This window comes from Lepisosteus platostomus, chromosome 22 (assembly GCF_059453375.1).
Source record: "Lepisosteus platostomus isolate fLepPlt1 chromosome 22, fLepPlt1.hap1, whole genome shotgun sequence".
NCBI classification, from domain to species: domain Eukaryota; kingdom Metazoa; phylum Chordata; class Actinopteri; order Semionotiformes; family Lepisosteidae; genus Lepisosteus; species Lepisosteus platostomus.
Genome location: NC_142632.1, coordinates 8,525,763 through 8,548,763, shown reverse-complemented (window position 1 = coordinate 8,548,763; position 23,001 = coordinate 8,525,763). Strand labels below are relative to the sequence as shown.

The 23,001-nt window shown below is 51.0% G+C and overlaps 1 protein-coding gene across 3 annotated transcripts in view; it reads right to left on the bottom strand.

Annotated features, from left to right (window-relative positions):
* The window catches only part of LOC148643362 (membrane-associated phosphatidylinositol transfer protein 3-like), an 80,776-nt gene that overhangs the window by 17,754 nt on the left and 40,021 nt on the right, over positions 1–23,001 (bottom strand). For all 3 annotated transcript variants that reach the window (XM_088616132.1, XM_088616133.1, XM_088616131.1), the window contains 7 exons: positions 20,463–20,533; positions 19,316–19,536; positions 10,083–10,272; positions 9,819–9,938; positions 9,170–9,351; positions 7,185–7,342; positions 6,556–6,726 (listed from right to left, as the gene is read on the bottom strand). In XM_088616132.1, coding sequence (XP_088472258.1) covers positions 6,556–6,726; positions 7,185–7,342; positions 9,170–9,351; positions 9,819–9,938; positions 10,083–10,272; positions 19,316–19,536; positions 20,463–20,533 — 1,113 coding nt within the window. The remainder of the gene's footprint in view (positions 1–6,555; positions 6,727–7,184; positions 7,343–9,169; positions 9,352–9,818; positions 9,939–10,082; positions 10,273–19,315; positions 19,537–20,462; positions 20,534–23,001) is intronic.

The following is a 23,001-nucleotide window of genomic DNA, read 5'->3' as shown; positions in this document are numbered from 1 at the left end:
CATCCCTCCTGAACTTTCATGATAAAACTCCCTTATAAAAGGATCCCAAATTGACACATGTAATACACATGCTATACTCATGTAATTAACGGGCTGATTAAATAATTAATAGGTTAACTAATGTCCATGTGTGCTTGCTCTGAACCGGGGACACCCCAGGGTTTGCCTTTTGCTCCTGTGACATTCGTACTCGAGCCTGTGAACTCACCTACTGTACTAATCGCCCTGGATCACACCTGACAGCGCCTGAGCTGAGCCCCAGGGCACATGGAGGGAGAGAATGAAAAGGAGAGAAGACAGATATGTGTGGTGATGGGGAGACTGGGGGGGGGGGGAGTGGAGACAGAGCAATGCAGAAAGATAGAGAGGAGAGATACAGGTCGAGAACAGGCAGAGACAGGCGAGAGGGGAGGAGGGAGATAAAGAGAATCGGAGAGGAAAAAGGAGATAGAGAAATGAGGGAAAGGGCAAAAAAGACAAGGGAGTTACAGAGAGCAGAAAAGAACGGGGTGAGAGACAGAGAGAAAACCTCAAAGAGACAGTGAGATGGAGAGGCTTTTACTGCTGCACTGCAAGAAGCACTTCGGGACTCGATACATTCGTCCCCAAACCAACACAGTGACACACACCTGTCAGTCCAGCTGGGGGAGGGCTCAGCTGTCGCAGCCTGAGGGACAGTGAGTGAGGCTCTCCCACAATAACGTGATCTCGGGGCCCTGAACGGCTGCAAACGTTTACCCTTTGTCGCGGCTTGTGCAATGCTGCACGGCAACAAAGCTCTCTGCGTTCTGAGTTTGATTAACGTGCGAGGAGGGGGGGGGGGACCAGGCCGAAGCACGGAGCACCCCCTCTCCATCAGCACGCTCCGCGGTTTGCCCATCGCCACTCGATGCTCAGCGCCAGACCCGCCCACCCCAGCCACAGTTAAGCCCACCCTGCCCCTTGTTTACAAAGCAGCGCACACTGTCCCATTACCTGCTAAGTGCCAAAACCGGGCGATTAGCCGGGAGATTTATTCCTGTGGAATGACAGTGAGCAATAGCTTTTTACTATGTCAGAGAGGCAGCAGGCTGTTCGTCGCAATTTTCACAATTGACTTCCCAATAAAGGATGGATTGGATTTTATGACTTGCCGAGCGTTAGATATCCGCCGGGCTGCCCACCACGTGCGCGCGCGCGCCCACCCTGCAGAGATCCGCGCCGCTGGCGGTTTCCCGATCCCCCCAGGCGCTGATATTACAATTAACTTGAAACCGAAACGGCAAACACTTCGACTTTAAGACGGGGTTCTCGCTGAAACGGCTCACCCTCGTCGCCTTTTCCATACAGGGAAAACGGTGTCTTGTCCCAGTGCGGTGAAGGGAAAACGTGGACAGACGGCTGACTAACGTAGGCCGTCAGGATGACTGAAGTCTCAGACATAAACCGCTATTTGTCCTGTTTTTGAAATTACAAAAGGTTGCAAAGTGGACCCCCCCGTCCTTGAGAGTTGAATCGGTATTCTGCCAAGGGAAACCCGGTCACCCCAGACAAAAGGCATGGCAATCCGAGGTGCTTTCAGAACATTAAGAATAATTCACTGTTATATAGCCCCTTTCATGCCAAGACAGGAAATGCAAAAAAAATTGATCAAGAAGCATAGGTGCTACTGTGAGATGAATTAAGATGACTGAATTTTTTGGCTCATGCATTTACTGTATTATAGTGCTCGTTGCACTTGAACCCATTTATACAACTAGGGATCCTATAGAGTAATTTAAATTTAATTTAAAATTATTATTAATTAATTTGGCCAAAGCACCCTGCTCAAGGGTACAACAACAGCTGTGCCCCACCTGGGATTTGAACCCACAACCTCCCAGTCACAAGCCCAGCACCCTGACTCCTGTGCCACACTGCTTCCCAGAAAGGCGCCAGTGAGAAACGTACCCCAGGCCGATACATTTGATGGAGAAGAATGGAAAAACGAAAGAAAATACACTTTTTCTTCACCGGGAGCTGTCAGCCGGGGGGGGGGATGGGGGGGGTGGGGGTGAAATGTCGTGGACTGGCAGCGGGAGAGAAGCAGGCGCGCGGATCAGCCTGCCACGCCAGTTGTAACCTCTAATCCAAATGCAGAACATGAGAGTTGTTATCGCCGGCAGGCATCAGGCAGCACGCTGGCAGTTTTTATTGCTTCCAGTTCCACTGTGGTCCCTCTTGCCCCCCCTTACTGCTTTAGAAAGTAGAGAGGGCTTTGGGTAGCAAGTGGGGCTCCCCTGAGCAAAATAATAAAGCGATCAAACAGCTATGTGGGTTTTATTAGTTTCCCACTCAGATCTGCAAGCTTAACCCCTTCTGTGGCTGGATCTGACCTTTCGGTGTTTCAGTGATGCAGCAGACACGCTTAACTGTGCATTTCCCTCACTTCTCTAAAGGCACAATTTTCCAAGCACACAGCCGCAGGGAAACCTAGGAGACTCCTGGTGCACAACAGCTCAATCCTCTGTAGGGTCTAGGGTGCACAGAATCCTACATAAATTGCACTGGAGGTAGCAGGAATGCAGATATATTTACCAGCATTTCAGTAGCATGACTGCGCACCTTCGCTCAAAAAGATGCTAACAAGCTTTTTACTGTCTCACACCTGCTGCTCTCCGTTCAAGACTGCAGCGGCTGACGAGACCTGACGGACCAAACGTGGCCAGATCTGTTGTCCAGCACTGTGTTCACTGGCACAGAAGTTTCTATGGTGATGGCTCTGATGAGGACTGGTTGCAATTTACTGGAGTGGTAATATTCTTTTTGTATTTTGTATTTCAGACAGCAATCACAAGCAGAACTGAGAACACCATACTGAAAAACACTTGAGTTACAGCCACACAAGAGCTTGAATAGAAATATACTGAAAACTCAAGCCCATGCGACAACTAAAAGCTTGTAGGAGGCGTTTTTAAACATTGTGTGCCACCATTTGCCATTTTCTCAGTCTCTTCAGCTCCCAGTTACTGGTGGGGCTGATGGAAACGTCTGTGATTGATAAACAGCCCCAGCCTTTTGAGCTGCTGGAGCACAAAGGGTTGATGGACAGATGTCAGCCCTTGATTGACACATGGACCTGTCTTAGGAAAATTTTACTAGGGCATTCGTAGGCTTGGAAGGTTTAAGAATCGTTCACAAGCTCTCGCTCTGCGGCCCAGGCTCTGAGATTTCTGAACGGGTTGTGGTAACACAACGATACAACAATGCCACATGACGCAGCATTTAATCCCCATCAGGTGACGACTGCAACTCGTCTCCTCTGCTGTGCGATTATGCAGCACAAGAGCACAATTTCGCTGAATCTTTGCTGAAGCTGGGGGTAAAATAATGAGCTCCGACACCACCCCAGGGACAGACGAAGGCGGAGAGGGATGGAGATGGAGAGAGGGGGGAGGAGAAGGAACAGGGAGAACAGACCCGCTATTTTTCCTGTCCCGGTTGATGAAATCGTTTGAAGCCGGGGATAAAAAAAAAAAAACCCATCAAGCTGAAAAACAAGCAGCCGGCGCAGAGGAAAAGAGCACCTCTGTGATTGAAAGAGACACGCGATTAAATGATGGGGAGACGGAGAGCGAGCAGGCGGGGGGGCTGGGGGGGGAGAGGGAGGGATGGAGACAGCACAGGGACAGGGAAGGCCAGGTGGAGGAGCGGGATGAAACAGGGAGAGGAGAGAGGGAACGCGTGTGCCCGCAAGGCCTGTACACTCCCGAGGGGGGGAGGAAAACGAACGAGAAGCAGAGCAGAATCGACAGAGGCCGGGGGGCTGGAGACCCGGAGGGGAGAGAGAGGTGTCGGAGCAAGCACAGCCAAGGGCAGGCGGAACCCGGTGAGAAAGACGGGGGAAAGCCACTGATTACAATGGGGTCGGATCGCCCTGGGATCAGCACCCCGGGGGGAAACAGCCGGCCAGGCCAGAGACCTAAGAAAACGGGGAGCCTAGCTTGAGGGGGGAACTCTAAGCTCGTAGCTGCACGCCTCTCCCTTTTACAAGAAACATGGCTTTGTCTTCTCACACTGCAGCGCAGCACCTTGGTGGAAAGGGCATGCGGAGAGCTCCAGACAGCCCGTTCATCAACGGCAATTCATTAGTAGGAGCACGCTGTGGAGGAGAAAACACGAAGTACCTGTCTATGCATTTTATTTCTAGAAGCATCTGACACCTCATCTCCGTGGCCACCGGAGTGAGGATTCAGCTAATGAAGTACCTGTCGGGAACTGAAGCTGGTGCGCAGCTGTTTTCTCCCCTCACCGGGTGCTTTATAGAACATGTGATTGCTTAGGAAAGTACTGCGGGCGCTCGGGTCCCCTGTGCTCGGCTCTCAACACTGCCGTCTGGCTGAAACCCAGTGACAGCTCCCGCTGGAAACTCGTGGTCTCCCAGCCTACGACACAGAACACTGAAGCACGCCCGTGCGACATCACTGCCCGTCGCTAGTGCTGCCCTCTCACGATCGAGGACACGTGGTTTCACAATATGGAAACTCATACACAGGGCCGTCTCGGGGGGGGCGGGTTCTTGTGTGTAGTGGGGGTAGCAGGGAGCAGCGTTGAGGTGAGGAAATAGCTCCCTAACTGGCCTGCGCGAACAGACACGCAGAACCGAACGCAACTACTAATCGCCGTCGTTGCTAATGCTATCCGTACCTCCAGGTGTCTAGCTAGGTGCTAGCATCCTTGTCTTTGTTGAGATCTCACCACTTGTTTCTTCTTCGCCCCTGGCTTTTATGACGAACCTTTCCGAAGACCCTTTAAGGGCCACATTTACATCCTCCCTCTTCTGCCTCCTGTTTCTGTTCTCGCCCCCGCTGTAGTATTTTCGCAATTTGTCCCCGTCTCTGCTTGGGATCGCCATTTTTTTGCAGGCTAGTCTAGTTCTGCCCGCAGTAACACTCAGCTCGCAACTGGTGGCCTGTGACGTAGTGAGTGTGGTCCAGTTCTGAATAAAGCACCAGCTCTCCCACTGACTTAAGATTTCATCTCGAGTTAAAATAAGAGGATCAATAGTGTGCAAAGGTGGAGGATTGTGTACAAAATACTACTCCTACAAGTGAATCCACTCCTACAGTGCACACAGTCAGCCCATAATGTGCTGGTTCCAGTCTGAAATGAGTCACTTAGCAACCTGTGACCAGGTCAGAGATTCCCCGAGTGCAGGTGTGCAACAGGACAGGTCAAGCCCATCAGAACTGGGTGGACCAGCGTCAGCAGGGTGCCTTGGTGTCTTGGCTAGTCATGCAAGCTAGAGTTCCAATGGTTAGGACTCCCGGTTTGCATTGGGTTCCACCCCTGGTTATAATAATAATACTTCCTTACTCTTACTGTACATAGCCCTTTTTTGGACACTTCACTCAAAGCGCTTTAAATGTAATGGGGATCCCCTCCACCACCACCAATGTGCAGTCCCACCTGGATGATGTGACGGCAGCCATAGTGCACTAGTACGCTACCCATGCACCAGCTGTCAGTGGGGAGGAGAACAGAGTGATTAAACCAGTTCAGAGATGGGGATTATTAGGAGGCCATAACTGGTAAAGGCCAGGTTGATATTCGGGCAGGAAGCCGGGGTAACACCCCTACTCTTTTCAAGGAAACGCCCTTTTTAATGGGCACAGAGAGTCAGGACCTCGGTTTTACATCTCATCTGAAGGACGGCGTCTTTTTACAGTATAGGACACATAGGATATTAGGACCCACACAGACCTCAGGGTGAGCGCCCCCTACTGGCCCCACTAACACCTCTTCCAGCAGCAGCCTTAGTTTTTCCCAGGAGGTCTCCCATCCAGGTACTGACCAGGCTCACACCTGCTGAGCTCCAGTGGGCTGCCAGTTGTGAGTTGCAGGGTGTTATGGCTGTTAATGGGAATGCAAATGTCTACCCCAGTGCCTGGTCAGAACTGAGACCTCCAAGGTACACCAGGTTGTTGCTTCAAGTGGATTAAGTGGAGTGATGGATTACAAAGCCCAGACATATACAGTATGTATAAACAAGACCCTTGTCTGCTATAATTACAGAGGAAATAAACAAAATCTCAACAGAAGTTAATTTCCAGCCTCCAACAGTGAAGCATCAAAACTTGCTTTGTTTACCAAGCCAGACTTATTTACTGGTCCTGGGTGAGCGATTGAACAGCAGGACGCTCTGAATGGGCCTAACAGCCCGAGCTGATCCTCACAGGCCACAGAGCCGATCTCAACGCCGACACGAGAGGTTTCAGGAAAGACAGAGTGTCAGAAAGAACAATTCTACTCCCGTTCTCAGGAACGGAATTGAAAAATGGTTTTAAAGGGATGAATCGTGCCGGGAACACTGAAGGCTTTTAAACAGTGCTTTGGAAAACGAACCGCAGTTTGTTTGGCTTCAGGAAAAATGTCTTTGCAATGCAGTACAACCCTGGCTTGGACATTCTCATGTCTCTGCACACTTACTGGCTTCCTGCTGAGCTCTCCTCATTTCTAAGCCCCACTGCTGCGCCCCTCCCTCCTCCCATCACCCAGGCCACGGAGTGGAACCCGGCCGGAGCAAGGACGCCTTACCCAGCATCGCGGAGCGGCCGTCGCCCAGCGGGTAGCGCTGGTACCGCGGGACGGCGAACGGCTGCAGCTGGTGGAACTGCGGATACAGCAGGGGCTCGAGCCGCGAGGCCGAGGGGTCGGCGGGGTGAAACAGGTTATAGAGCTGGGAGCAGGCCGGGCGGAGCTGGGTCACTGCGGGGAGACAGCAGACGCATCAGAGGTTATGCACCGGGCAACTAAATGGCAGCTCAAAACTTTGCAATTATGCGACTTAATGGGCATGCTTTCCCACTCTCTCTATCCAATCATGCAAGCCTGCAGTCGTTCCTGACTTCTTACTGGAGAGACTGCACAATCCCCTCTTAGTGCAGCTCTCTGTGATCAATCTCTGTGATCTATTCTTCACGAGAAATGAACATGCTACAGTATATCAGGCTGGCACAGCCAGAGTGGACTGGACACAGCACATGCCTGAGCCCCCTTGGCGTTACTGCTGGACCAACACAAACCAGACTGGTGAAGCAGGCAGGACAGGATGCGCAGGGTTAGTGTTAGTGTTAGTGTTCGGGCGGACGCGACTGTATCTGTGCGACTGTGGGTGGGGGGTGTGTGTCGGGTTCGCGCGTCTGCGTCGCTGGGCGGTCCAGTACCCTGGACAGCGGGCAGCACCGTCCTCCTCATGGCCAGCACCAGCCCCAGGGGGCAGCCCAGCAGGAAACAGTCCGACACGTCAAAGTCGAAACGCCCAGGGCTGAAGACCAGACTGGAGTTGCTGCCGGGCCTCAGCACGCCCTCCTCCTGCAGCAGACTGGGGTTTGGGGGGGTGGGAGAGAGAGGGAGATACAGCGATCAGCGTCCTGCAGCACAGACCGGACTGGGAGAGAACTGAGCTGTGCTGCCACACACATGGGCAGAGAGGGACACTCGCAAAAGGAGACATCAGTGTCCTGCAGCAGGAGAGAAGACAGACAGTCAGTGAGCATGTGTTTTCCCTGCAATGGTCTGGTCCCACCCTTGTCAAACGTACGCAGAACATTGGTGGTTTTTTAGTTTGGTTTTATTGCGTTGTTGTGTTGAACTACACCAAATTTCTCCCGATCTCCCCAGGGGACAATTAAGCTTGGATTGACTTGAACTGGGAACAATGCACAGTTTATGCTATAAGTAAAGCATAGCTCACCCTCAGCAGATTAACGGAATGATGAATCTGCTAGCAAACGACCTTGACTAATGATTGGTACGTTTTGCTAATGTACAACTGAAAAGACGACGCAATTAGGGAGTACAATTTCTAACCGAGGTGTTGGCAACATAACTTCTCCCTCTCCTGCGGTTGTCAGCGGTAACATTCTCGCCGTTTGTGCTGCAGATGCTGTTTATCCGAGGACATCTTCTCCAGCCTCCTCCCCCCTCCCCTTCAGCAAACACACCTGAGCGCACAAACGCGCGCGCGCGCACACACACACAGCGCCGCCATACTGAGGGCCCAGCATGAGTCCGCACTGTCGCAGGCCGGGGCTATTAATAGCAGCGAGCCGGCTTCCCGGTGACGTCACGGCAGTGCAGCACACACGCCGGCGCTCGCACAAAGAGGGCTATTTTAGGAAACCATGGGCAATGGCTTGGCAGGGGGGGGCAGCAAGGAGAGACACTTCCACACGTACCCTGGGCTGCAGCCAGACGACACCTGCATTGCAAGTCGAATCCGGGGAAGATCCAGTAACGCCCAGAGAAGGGGAGACCTCTGCTGGCAAATTAAAATGGTGTCTAAAACACCCGCTAAGAACTGCACCTCTAATTTCAAATTGCCTCTGAACTATAGGCCTTCTGGTATGTTAGGGAGGATTTGATAAATGGCTCAGGAGATGCCTAAAGGACTGAGAAACCCCTCTCCGTGATGAACAATGAACAGGGCTCACAGCACAGCTGTCTGGTTTATCAATGAACCGGCCCGGCTCTAATCCGTGTGCACTGATTCGCAGTAGACCCAAGCAATTACAACATTCATTTTCCGCACTTCTGGGGGAAAGGCACAGACATTTTTCGGAGTCCTCTTGCCGTTTTTTGAGTTCACTGTTCTCGCTCGCCTCCCGTTAACATTCCAGATCAAGTGTACGCCGTGGAAATGATGGACTTATTAAAATGATACGTTTCTGCACGAGGGAAAAACAGAATAATAATAATGATGATTTTAAAACACGTATAATTAAAAAACAAACCCTTGTTTTCAGCTAAAAACATCAAACTCTGAGGTTTTCTAACAGTGTGATCAGTTCTGCCACAACATAAAAGCACCCTACCCCCCCCCCAAGGAAAGTACTGCAAACTGCAGTTTGACTCTGTGTGACCAGAGCACAGGACTCTGGGAGTAACTGTGCCCCTATACTTCACCTGGTGTGCTCATGCTCGGCCCGCGTTCAAGGGGAGTTTCATACTACATGTGAAATATTTTCTGCTCTTTTTCTTATTCTGAAAAATTAAAGGCACCTGGCTTTCATTTTTCATTCACCCAATTTTTCCCAGATTGAAGGTTAAAGCCTTTCAAAATAACCCGCAGGAAACAGGGGACGGGTGTTGCACTGCGACAGAAGGATTTGCCTGCGCTCCTGGGCTCCGACAGGGAGGAGCTCCTTACCTACTGAAGGCGTTCTGCTGACTAACGGAGCTGCAGTCACAAGAGTCACTCTGCTTCCGCGTCAGAGGTTGCCGTAGCGATGGAGACTCCCCTGGGGCCCCTGAGAGGTCGATATTACTTTTGCTGAGGCGCTTGCTAGAGCTGAGGCTGGGGCTCGCATCTCCTGACTGGCCTGGGTTGTCCTGCAAGCACACACAGAGGGAGGCAGCGTGGGCTAGTGGTTAGAGCTGAGGCACTGGGAGAGAGGCAGTGTGGGCTAGTGGTTAGAGCTGAGGCACTGGGAGAGAGGCAGTGGGGGCTAGTGGTTAGAGCTGGGGCACTGGGAGAGAGGCAGTGTGGGCTAGTGGTTAGAGCTGAGGCACTGGGAGAGAGGCAGTGTGGGCTAGTGGTTAGAGCTGAGGCACTGGGAGAGAGGCAGTGTGGGCTAGTGGTTAGAGCTGAGGCACTGGGTGGGAGGCAGTGTGGGCTAGTGGTTAGAACTGAGGCACTGGGAGAGAGGCAGTGTGGACTAGTGGTTAGAACTGAGGCACTGGAAGAGAGGCAATGTGGGCTAGGGGTTAGAGCTGAGGCACCAGGAGAGAGGTTTGAGCCAAGGAACTCAGGAATACTGCTTTAGCAAAGTGAATCATAGAATTCATCTCGGCTCTACCTTCAAGCTTTCAGTGCTGTCGTTGCGGCTGCTGCTGGGGCTCTCTGGCCGATGACTGGTACTGAAGCACAGGGCATCGAAACACAGGACGCCCCCCACGCAGTCACCAATCAGGCACACCTGGAGGGGAGGAAGGGGTGTGTCACTCAGCTGGCAACTGAATTCTAAGCTCATTGCATGCTGGTTGCACAGAGACGATACTTAGGGCTGACCCAAATCTGTCGACTCGTTCTGTCACCTTCACGGCTGTGTGTCCTACTGTACCTGTCCACTGAACCCGGCCCCTTCCTGGGACTTGAGGAACTCATGGTAGACCTGATTGGCGCGGCTGATCACCGTGGCAACCGCATCCAGGTAATGTGGCGAGGCGATGGCAAGGAGAGGGAGAGCAGCCAGGGGCAGGTGGTCAACACTACTGGACACGCAGCTCTCGTCGTAGCTGTAGGGGTTCAGGCTGGGGAGACAGTGAAAGGACACAGAGCTGTCCATTAATAAACGCTCCTCTAAGTTCCACCTTTCGTTCTTAAAAAAAAAAAAAAAAACGGTGTTTTTAAAAGCCCAAGAACTCCACAGTCCAGCCAGTTTTCTATGTCATGCCTCACAAAAGAATTTGGGAGAAAAATGACCAACTGAACCAACAGACTCAGAGACATCTGTAGGACCAACAGCCCCAAGGCGCTTAACAAAGCTGTGTGACAATACGTGACATTACAATACAAGAAGCCAGAAGATAATGGAGGAGAGGAACCCAAAACTCCTCAGGAAGGAGAAAAGAAACCTCTGGGGGTCCAAGGTCACTGGCTGCCCAACCCCTCTGGGCATGCTAACATTATACAATTCCAAAAAAGTACTAAGTGTGAAGTATTAAGCCTTCCATCACGTCCTTCTGTGTGCCAGTACTCCATGCAGATCCCTGTAGACCAGCCAAATCCTCCCAAACGACAGCTCTATTGACTGCCACTCCCTGTGTTAGCCAGTAGTGTGGTGGGGTGTTGCAGTGCAGTGCTGTGCATCTGCTTTTGCCCCCTGCAGATGCTGTGGGCTGGCTGCTGTGCTGCCTCGGAGCTGCCCCCCCCCCTCCCTGGAGCGCGGGGGTCAGTTTGCCTTGTTTACAAGCGCGACTCGGCCGGCACAGAGCACGGGCATCACCGGAACGAGGCTACAGCAGCCCCCTCAGGCGCAGGCCAGACGAGACGCACAGCTACAGGCTTCAGTTCACAGAGCGCCCAAACGACCCCTTTTTCTTCCCGGTTTAATTTATGCCGTCCGCTTCCCCCAACAGCAGGTGTTGATGTATGCAATTTAGATTTACTTAATTAAAACGGGAGAGCTTTTCTTTAAAAAAAAAAAACACACACACAAAAAAAAGACGAGCACATGAAACAATTCTCGCTCTCTTTTATCCACAGCCCGGGACTTGCGGATGTGCAGCGGATCCTAATATCATAACTCATTAATACTACAGCTGCAGAGCGGACAGAGACAATGGAGGCAGAATCTGCGAGGAAAAATAAAAGCCCGTTTCGGGCGCACCTTGGCCTTCAGGCTGTGCTCCAACTCACAGCGTACAGTACCGGCCAAAATATAAGGAACCCCCACCACATGGGGGTACAGGACACAAGATGTGGGGTTCAACAAGTGCAGCCCACTCCCGGACCCCTCCTAGCAGAAGGGCTGTCTGCAGGCGAGGTTGTGATGAAAAGGGTGAAGGGTCGAACTGCTCCTCTTCCTGGTTCCACACAACAGGATGGAGACTGACAGGGAATGCTCCGGGAGCAGGGAAGGCGATGGCAATCGGGCCACTACTCCTGCTGCCAACCCTATTAACGTGAAATTAGGAACATCTGCTTTTGACCACGTGCACCACTTTTTGCAGTATTGCAAAAAAAAAAACAACAACTTCCAAATGTACCACATTCCCCAACATCCAAAATCAACAAAACAAGAAAGCACTTAAAGCAAGCAGAGCCTTTCAGACTCGCCCAGGGATGTCTTGCTTCTCTGCGGGTGCTCAGAGAGAGGAGGTGAAGGCAGCCCCATAGCTCCTGATACAGTCAGCAGAAGGGAAAAATCAACTGGCCAGCACTTAGTGCCAATTGCTTTGTGAGAACAAGGTCCCCAACAGGGCCTTCACCCACCCTCCAGCCTCAAGCCACTACGGCCCTGGACGAAGGACTAGGCCATTCTAACAGGGGTCCTTGCCTGTTAATTAAGAATAATTGCTTACACTTATATAGCGCTTTTCTGGACACCCCACTCAAAGCGCTTTACAGGTAATGGGGACTCCCCTCCACCACCACCAATGTGCAGCACCCACCTGGATGATGCGACGGCAGCCATAGTGCGCCAGAAAGCTCACCACACATCAGCTATCCGTGGGGAGGAGAGCAGAGTAATGTACTCAATTCATAGAGGGGGATTATTAGGAGGCCATGATTGGTAAGGACCAATGGGAAATTTGGCCAGGACACCGGGGTTACACCCCTACTCTTTTCGAGAAACGCCCTGGGATTTTTAATGACCACAGAGAGTCAGGACCTCGGTTTTACGTCTCATCCGAAGGACGGCGCCTGTTTACAGTATAGTGTCCCCGAAACTATACTGGGGCATTAGGACCCACATGGACTGCAGGGTGAGCGCCCCCTGCTGGCCCCACTAACACCTCTTCCAGCAGCAACCTGGAACCTCCAGCAGCAAGCTGTTCAGCTTGCATGTGCAGATGTGTGATCTTAACCCTACACACGCATTCGCCCTGATCTCTTCAATAATCCTATCAGCCAGTTGGCATGTATATGGCTCTACAGACACCACAACCATAAAGACCCCCCCCCCCACAAACTTCCACAGCTGCCCTGTCACCCTGTCACAGCTGCAGAACCGGACCAGCCCCGCGTTCATTCCTGACCCGGCCCGAGTGCATGACATTTAGGAAACAACTGAAAGGCAGGGTTTGGAACACCCTGTCCGGAAGAACTTTGTAGTAATTACAGCCTGACTGGAGCTGAACTCGCACTATAAAACGTCCTGCAAAACTGCTTGGATTCAGACGCCTTGGGTGTGCCTTCTTCGGCGTGCTCTGGAAGATGGCCTTTTTCGTAAACAAATCAGAGCTCATTTCCAACCACTCAACTGTGCTGTGACTTCTAGTGTCCACTGCACAGCCGCACACGACACAGGGAGACCCCGCTGTGCAGCAGTTTGAGTTTTGAGCCAACAGCAGAGGCAATCAAGAGCAAGCTCTAGGCTCAACAGGACACAGGACAGCAGCTGGGTCCTTCGAAGCTTCTGCTCTTTGTTACAGAAACGTTTCAGATATCATTCATCATGAAGGAATCGTTGAATCAGTCCAGTTCTTAGCTCTGGGTGGCCTTAGTTGATTATTTAGTTGATTTTTGTTTCCTGTTCAAAAACAAATCAGGGCTGGGTTTGGGGTTATACAGCCACCACTTTCACAGCTTCACCTTAAAGCTCTTTATAAACTCAGTCATCAACAAGGCCCAAGAGTGAAGTACAGGCAACCAAGCACACACACTTGATCTCATCAAAATCATGGAGGAAAAACTACAGTTTAAAAAGAAAAGAAAATATTTTCTGAACTGTGAAACACTTCAAAGTCTGTCAACTGTGAAGCACTTCTCCGAGAGTCGCTTCTTTACACCAAGGCTTGTGGGAGTATGCAACAGCTGCTGATTAGCCAGAAGCTTAGATCAATTAGCGATCAAATGAAGGACCTAACGGCGGTTTCTTGCTTGTAACCTTCCTCCTGTTCTTACGTAGTTCATCCAGCACAGCGAGTCTGGGCCCTACATTTGATTTACAGGGACCTGCGCGTGACAGTGAGGAATGAAAGCGGTTTATAAACCATTTACAATCTTGTTCACAAAATCCCGGCCCGGAGAACAAGCCTGTCAGCCAGCTAACAGTGCTAACAAGCCTCCCCACCTCCCTCGCTGGGCAAAGCCGAGCTGTAGAAGCTCTCCCATCTGACATGCCTTTACAAAACGATACAGTCGTTACAACAGGAAGGAGGGAGACGTAGTTAACATCACTTCGTATCCTGAATTGTCTTCGGTACAAGGACATGAGAAGTCTGAGCGTTTCATTAAGGTCGGTGAATTTGCACGGTAATTAAGCATATATTTGCTTAATGTAGTTTTTCCAGTTTGGATCTTACTTACACGTGTTGTTCCAAGGTTTGTCCTACTTTAGCGTGTCCTGGTACGCAGCATACAATAGTATACCACAGCATAATGATATAAGGCTTAACAATTACTGTGAGGAAGAGATCAGCTTTGAATTACAGTCATTGACCACTGCAGGGAGACTGGAAGTATTAACTGTCCCTCCCATCTCTACTACAGCACTGGATTACTGAATGAGCCAGTGCAGCCCAATAGCTCTGCCACATTGTACTGCAAGACACAGGAGCCCTGGAACACTCTGACCTTGAGAATAGCACATTCTTGGTTCATTATGATGAGCGCAGGAGAAGAAGGCACAGGAGCCAGCCAGCTTAAAGGGCCCAGTGTCCTGTGCAATTGCCCTCACTTTAATTGCCTCTTTTACTGTACAAACATTTTTCCAGGAAAGCACGCAGGCCAGTCTTCTCCACTTAGAGAAACTCTAAGTACATTGCTGAAAGGAAAAAAACAACTCAGAAAACACAGGCTACTAAGGGAAGTAAAATCTTCCTTGTGGCCTTGCCAACAGTCATACCATCTGAAGAAGTGAAGAAAGATTAGAGGAGAGAGGAATAGCTCATTTGCTAGTAAGCAGCCAATTGATCCCAGAAACTCATCCAGTCGTTTCTTACAAGAAATTACAGCATCACCTTCAGAAACACGCATTAGTGTCTTGTGCCATACTCCCTTCGTTTACGGACTCCAGCAGAATGTGGGACCGAACTGCCTCTTGTTCTCGGCAGTTTCCACTTGTGTCCCCCAGTGTGTGTTTCTCTCTTGGTTCTGAAAACACGTCCACTGGGGCGACTTGGTGGGTGCCTTTGAGGATTTTGAATATTTGAATCGGACCCCCTTGCAGTTTCTTTCGGTCCAAGATGGCAGATATTCAGTTCTTCTAGGTTGTCAGGGTGGGGAGTCCAGGAATGTAACTATTTCCAGGCAGATTAACATGACACTGATCTAAATTCTACACCTTTAACTATGCATCCCAGCATTCATTCTGTTTGTCTTATTTATTGCTTCCCCACAGATGAGGGGGTGTGTCAGCATGAACACTAAGCTGTTTTCACAGGGCTTTGCAACATAGCGAGTTCCGATTTCTGTTTCTGCTAGCTGCATGTAACGATGTGCTCGTCTACATGAGGAGTGTCATCTGCCAGGCCTTGGCCCGGTCTTGCCCTGAGACTTGCCGAGTTTCCTCAGCAGAATTCTTAATCCTCCAGCTTTTGGTCTCTTGCCGAAATGAATTAGTTTTCTAACTCCGGCGGAACGTGGACCACTCAGAAGAGGGGTGGTCCCAAAGCAAGTTTTAAGCCCGCAGGTGCCAGCGTCATTCTTACATCTGGCACACACACCTGCCCTGTTGTGGATGTGTGCCACCCTGTGAAGACACAGCAGGCGAAGGTGCTATATACTGTAAAACCCCCTCACACTGTGCGCGGGGGAACGCTCAGCTCCAAAGCGCAAGAGTTTGATCGGAAAAAAAGCACTGGCGAATAAAATCTCGCTAATTGGCTGTCCAGTGGGAGAGCGAGGCCCTTTAACAGACCCTTCACTCACCCCTCTGTCAAATCCTCTGCAGGTGTTGTGCGCTCTGTTCTCATTAGTCTGTTCCCAGACACCTACATTCTAACTTCAACCTTGCTCTTGGTGCCTTCTTTAAGAGCAGAGGCACTTAATGAGCTCAGAGCAGCATATGCTTCACAGCAGGCGAGAAACCCCCCCCTCCTCACCCCACCTTGCATGCCCCCCTGAAAAAGCAGCAGTTCAGTCCTTACACAGGGCCCCCACTCCACCGGGCAGAGCTGATTATGTGCAGAGGCGGCTCTTTGTGCTGGAGGCTGGCTGAACCACAGTCCGCGTGGCGATTTCCCACAGCAGGATGCTGTTTTAGCAACAATGCTCAGCAACAATGCCCCTTCCCTGCTTGTCTTCTGCCCTGTACCCCTTTGTGAACACTTTTTGTTTTCCTATCAGCTGAGGGTTAAAAAGGATTCCCCACGGGGGCGTTGAGCAGGTAAAAAAAAAACAGCTGGCAGGGGCGAGGGAAAAATTGGGTTTAAAAACCCAATGCCACCACAGACTCCCAGGAGCCTGCCTCACTGAATCCCAGAGCTGGGGACTGCAGGGAAAACGGACTCGCTGAAAAGGGAACCAAACAAAAATTCTCTAGATTTTATTACGGACCGACGTCAGCTCCCAGGAAAACTTCAGAGACGTTAAAATGATGAAAGGGAATTTTAGTCAAATTGCAGAAATTCACCCTGTTCTGGGGGGAAAAGCCTTAGCTTTTCAGAATAAGCCCTGAAATAAAAAAAAACAAAACACACCCCTTGACATCACATCGACCAGTGCAGAAATCCCAGTGTGTACTGGCAGAGCTCATCAACAGGGATCAGAAGGTTTGGACATGTGGCATGAAAACCAGATCTGTTATATACAGCAGACGGACATCATCACTTCAAAGTCACGGTGCCCTCTCTCTAGAAGCAATGGGCAGGGTACACCCTGGAAGGGACACCAGTCCATTTCGGGGCACACACAGACATACAATCACACCAGGGCCAACTTTCCCAGTTAACCTACCAACATGCTTTGAACTGTAGGAGGAAACTGGAGCACCTGGAGGAAACCCACACAAACACAGGGAGAACACACAAGCCTTGGGAATCGAGCCCAGGACCCCAGAGCTGCAAGGCAGCAATGCTAAGCCAAGATGTATTTTACCAGATTCACAGAGGATATATTTTAAACTTCATGAAGTAGGTTTTACATAATAAGTTCAGGTGGGGAGCTGCGTCAGCATGCGTAGGCTGCAAAGTAACGAGTAATAGGTTTATTCCATGCTGAAAAGAGAAGAAAGAAAACGCAACGTTGCGGCCGTGGAGCCTTCTTCAGGTGTGACAAAAAAATAAGGTTGCTGGTGGAAGACGTGTTAGATAGGCCAGTAGGGGGCGCTCACCCTGCGGTCTGTGTGGGTCCTAATACCCCCAATATAGTGACAGGGACACTATACTGTAAAAAGGCGCTGTCCTTCAGATGAGATGTAAAACAAAGGTCCTGACTCTATGTGGTCATTAAAAATGCCAGGGAGTTTTTTCTAAAAGAGTAGGGGTGTTACCGCAGTGTCCTGGCCAAATTTCCCCCTGGCCTTTACTAATCATGGCCTCCTAATAATCCCCATCTCCGAACTGGCTTCATCACTCTGCTCTCCTCCCCACTGAGAGCTGGTGTGTGGGGAGAGGACTGGTGCACCATCCAGGTGGGGCTGCACACTGGTGGAGGGGATCCCCATTACCTGTAAAGCGCTTTGAGTGGAGTGTCCAGAAAAGCACTATATACTATAAATAAAATAAAATACTATATTATTATTATAATGAGGAATGCTAATAAGAATGCCCAGCAGATGCACACTAGCCATGGAGATTCCCTTTGTTCATTACTGGACCATCACAAACTGACCTCTGACCTCTCACCCCTACCCACTCACATTCCCAGGCACTGGGAATTCTAAGTATAAATAAGAGCCTTATAAGATAAGACTATTCGATATAACTAGGCATGCACACGCAGACTGAAACACTGTGTGCGTTAAAGAAGAGTTTCTGCTCAGGTGCTCAGGCTGCCCTTGGTTTATTGAAAAGCTGATGGGCTTTAGAGCCGAGTGCAGTGTGCCAAGATGATGCCAGATGTGACAGATCTTAAATCTCTTCGTGACTGACTGTCACCGCTGTCACTCAGCCCCAGAACAACTGAAAATAAATAGATATTTTTTTGATCCAACACAGCACCACCAGGCCTCTGGAAGTGATGAGCTGCTTTAATACAAAATGAAGAGATTAGAGATTAGAAGAGATCACCCATGCACATCACTCCCGATGAATTTTGCTGGGCTCTGTGAACAGCACCCTTCATTCCCCTAACATTCATCTCCCGCCGCCACTAGCACCACTCTGTGGCCGCGCAATGTAACTGCAGTTTCCATCTCAGACCTTTCCACTGTCTTCATAAGACAGCTGTAACCAGCCCTTCAGAATAACTGAAAGAACACAGCAACAATCAAAGCCACATTAAAGTTCATGGATTACAATGAAATAAATGGAGCAGAGAAGAACTACTGAAAAGAACAGAATAGTCCCATTGTTACCTCAGCGCACCATCATAATGCATGGCTTTCTTCTTATTCTTCTCCTTGTACCCCAAGGTATTGTCTCCTCAGCTTTCACATTATTAAATGTACGATTAAAAATGGAAGCACACACAAAGGTTATGGGCTTAATACTGCACAAGTCTTGAAAGGATAACAAATGTCAGCCGCAGCCTAATTATTATAATTATCCTTTTTAAAAGGTGCATGTTACATTCTAGATAATGCCGTAATTATTTATTTTCCTGTTTAACCTTTCCCTTCCACTGCTCAAAGGGAACTCGTGCTCAGCTTAAACATTCAGCTTTAAGACTCGCTCCTTTTTTTTTCCTGATCCCGACCATCATCAAACACGTTGTCAGCCTCCTATCCCACAGGCCCTTGCTCTGCCTCACTGTGACCTCACCATGGCCCAGCTCTCCCTCTTGTGCTCCTGGCATATTTTCCTGATGCTTCCCCGCATTTTTTCCTGCTGCACTTTCTAGGTATATAAATCTGCTTTTTTCTAAGGGGACACAAAACGAGGGCTATTAGCGCTATACGTCAGGGCCCTTGACCGGCATCCGTTCTCTGCTAGGAAGCATGCAAGATGACCTGAGTGCAGAACCCTCAGAGTGGCCCCAACCGATACGCTGTCCGGCTGACTGCGCCGGCCTGTCACCACCTCACAGTAGGGGAATGGGGAGAACCGAACATGGCACGGACCGTTACCGCCAGTAAGGAATCGGTGCTCCCACCCTGCTCCTGAGCTCAAACTCCCCTCGGCCCAGACCCACCTTTCATCCGGCAATTTCAACCCTGTGCAAAAGTCACACGCCTGCTTTCAGTGCAGATGTCATCTGCCTTCTCCTCCCATCTCTATGGGTCTTGAGATTGGTCAACGCCTACGCTCCACACACACGGGGGTCTGATCTAGTGCTGACAATAGGTATCGTTTTGTTGGGTGCTAAAAAAAAAAGTGCAAAGAATTCCCACTGAATTCAAGCTAGATTTCCTTGGAATTTGTAGAAATTGCTTCCCAATGTCCTCAGTTTTCCGGGTTCCCTGGGATCTCCAAGATCCCAGGAATGCCACCTCTTCTGTCCCTCCACTAGGTAATCCAGTTCTCCCAGCGGCCGATCTCTGTGCAGCCCCCCCCGATCTCTCCCCAGGCCCCGGCGCACGCTTACTTGGACACGAGAGAGAAGGCGTCGGCGCAGACGGCTGGGCAGGGCACCAGCCTGATGAGGATGTGCTCGGCGGCGCTCTGGAAGTGCGCCCGGGCCACCTTCTCCAGCACCGTGCTCAGCGTGCTCAGGTCCGTCACCTTGGACTTCTGGTCCCCTCCGCCGGTGTCCAGGATGTTGCCCCCGTGCAGGAGCAGGAGGAGGACGTGGATCTTGCATTTCCTCTGGAAGGACAGGAGCGAGAGTGGGCGAGGGAACACGCTGGGCGGGCCGTCCGAGGGGCCCCGCCACCCCCAAAAGCACAGGGAGGATATGCACACGACGCACTGCCAATGACAACAGCAATCACCCCTTTATTCTTCGCAATGGATCCCAAAGCCGTTGACACATGGGAGCCCCACTTCGCCCACCACTGGAGTGTAGCCCCAGATACAGCACAGGATAGGTGGACAACTCTAGGGCGTGCTCAATTTCATTTGGAGGGGCTCTGGCTGGGGGGGGGATCAATACACTGTACATCTCTCCCTGCAGAATTTACAACCCGCCATCATCAGGGCTGCAGGGTCTTGTGGTGCTCATTTCCACAATGTACTAATTGACCTAATCATCTGTTTAAGTAGACCAGCAGAACAGGTTTTGTCAGGCTTGATGCGGCTGTCGATTTAAAGACAGCTATATAAAACCTGCCAGACTGCTGGCCTAGAGAACATGAGCTGGTCATCACTCTTTTACAGGCTGCTAACGAGCACTAATGGCTGTTTGAATTGCAGAGATAATAGAGCACCCACTGCACACAAACTGTGACACTTTCACAGATGCTGCTATTAACACATCCAGACAGGTGGATGTGCTGGCGTTGGTGGCTTTTCATCATTAACATTGGCATAGTGACAAACTATTTAAAACTGCAAGTCCATAGTGCGAAGATGGAGAAAAGAGCAGAGCTGAGGATCAGGGGTTAGCATGCAGTGGGTGCCGTAAAGGTCAGAGTTCAAGGTTAAGGTTTAGGCTAAGGGTTCAGCATGGGGCATCCAGCATCTTTCAAAAGTGTTCAAGACCAAGAGCTCATCTGATTTTCCCTGAGCATGTTCGAAGGGGGAAGAGTGGGTTTGAATGGAGACCTGGGAACACAGTGAGAGCAGCGTCGTACCTCAATGTCCTCCAGCCCATCGATGCTGCTCTGGGCGGTGTAGCGAGGGTGGCCCAGCCGGTAGAGGCTCTCTGGCAGGGAGAGGGGGGGCAGACGGGAGACGGGAGACGAGCAGAGAGAAGGGGAAGAAAAACAGAGGGAGAACAGTTACTTCACACAACAGCAAGCGCCTGTTCGACCCACATCCAAACCTCAAAACCAGCAACCAGCCACAACAGGATCCGGTTAACACACCCAAATCATTACTTTCGCTCACGGGCTCCCCTAAAAGCCAGTGCCAGCGAACATCGAGAGCGGGGGGAAACAAAATGGTGCCGAAGCAGCAACCGAAACGATGTGTCCGCAGCTCCAGGCAGAGCTCTGGAAGTCCAGACAGCTTGCGGTTTGTCAAGAAACGCGAGGGGCATAAATGAACTGGGGCACGATGCAATTAGTCGAGCCCGCGCACGAGAAACGACGGGGGAGATGAGGACGCTTGGGCGCTCGGCCAGTCCGTTCTGCCACGTTTTCCATTTTCCATCACAGACTCTGCAAGCGCCCACAGTGGACAGCACTGCCTGGCTCGCCCACAAAGACTCCTCAAGCCCACTGTGCCTTCGTGAGCTTTCATTTTCAATAATAATAATAATTGCTTACACTTATATAGCGCTTTTCTGGACACTCCACTCAAAGCGCTTTACAGGTAATGGGGACTCCCCTCCACCACCACCAGAGTGCAGCCCCACCTGGATGATGCACCAGTCCGCTCCCCACACACCAGCTCTCGGTGGGGAGGAGAGCAGAGTGATGAAGCCAGTTCAGAGATGGGGATTATTAGGAGGCCATGATTGGTAAAGGCCAGGGGGAAATTTGGCCAGGACGCCGGGGACCCCATGGCAGGAGACCGGACCCCCTCAGTCTTTCATCTTGGGTGAATGGCACTCATACGCCACCTACTGGCGCAGCTTCCCGACCCAGGAGTTCAGTGCTCGTGGCCAGGGACTCAAATCATGTTCAATACTAACCATCAACAAGGGAAAGCTGGCACTTGGCACTTTCTGTGCAAATTCCCTGAATCTCAGGGACAATCAGGGGAAGCCCGTTCTGAAGGTCCCTCATTAAAGACTCCTTACTGACTGTGACTGAAGTGCACAGGGCAGCGCGGCGATGCAGCAGTTAGCACTGCTCCCTGAGGCTCTATCTGTGGGGAGTTTGTATGTTCTCCCCAAGAATCAGAGCATGCTGATAGGTTAATTGGGGTCTGGGAAAACTGGCCCTGGAGCAAGTGTGTGTGTGTCTGTATCTGCATGTGTGCCCTGGGATGGACTGGCGTCCCGGCCAAGGTGTACCCTGCCTTGTGCCCACGGCTGGCAGGGATAGGATCCAGCTCCCTGCAACCCTGAATCAGATATAGTGGTTAGAAAGTGGAAGGATAGATGGTGTGCACCGTATTTTACCCAGGTTTTTTCCTGAGCTTTCCCAAAACTCCCCCCTACCCAAGATCCCCTGTGACGGTCCTTTCCCATGGGGCACCACTGCGCCCGGTTAGCCGGAAGCATGGCGCCACACCTGCGCTCTGATGTCTCCAGCGTCTCCCGGCTGGTCGGCTCCGATTGCCACAGCTCGTTACTGGTGGCAGTGGGGGGGGTCCAGAGGTTAATACTGACGTTTCTCTCTTGCTTCGACAGCGCAAAAAACCGTGACGAGCAGGGATACGCAGTGCGCCCGAGAGCCGGCAGCTGCTTACTGCTGCACCCTTAGCCTCGGTCAACGCATTAATCCCAGAACCGAATCCCACTGTCCAAACGCGTTTGTTCGGAAACCCAGGTGATCAAGTGTCTCTGGTTTATTCCTTTTCTTCCTCTTTGATAAGAAGAGCAACTAATAATGAAATCGAGAAACCACTTCTTTACCCAAAGGGTTGTGGGGGGCTGGAACAAGCCACTCAGCCACGTTGTTGAAGCCGATATTCTGGCCTCTTTCAAGAAACGGCTGGACGGGACCCTTGGGTGACTAAGGTACTGACAACCAAATGAGCTCGACAGGCCAAAACAGCCCCCGCTTGTTTGTTAATGAGAGGAAAAAAAGCAAAGGGGTTGTGGGAAAAAGAACAGAGATCCGTGGATCAATTAGCTCCTAACTACCAAATGGGCTCGATACGCCTCTCATTAGTAACCTTTCTTCTGCTCTCAAGACTGGAGCGAGGGGAGGGAGAGGAGAAAGGCGAGGATATCGGGGAATAAGAAACGGGAGGAGGGGGGAACAGTGAGAAAGGGAGAGGAGAAGAGATGGAAAGAGGGAGGAAAATGGAAGACAGAGGGGGGGAAAAGCTGGGAAAGAGCAGCCAGGAGGGAGAGAGAAGCCGGAGAAAATAAAAAGAGGGAGCGAAGGAGAAGAGACGGGGAGATTATCGATCCACACCTCGAATTTCTCTCTCTCTCTCGGTCTCAGAAATGTCAGGACCCAGCAAATTCAATGAAAAGCCCTTCACCGGTTTCCGCTCGCTAGCTCTGTCTATTAAGGCCTGCTCGTCGCTTCTGAACCACTGGCTCAGCCGCAG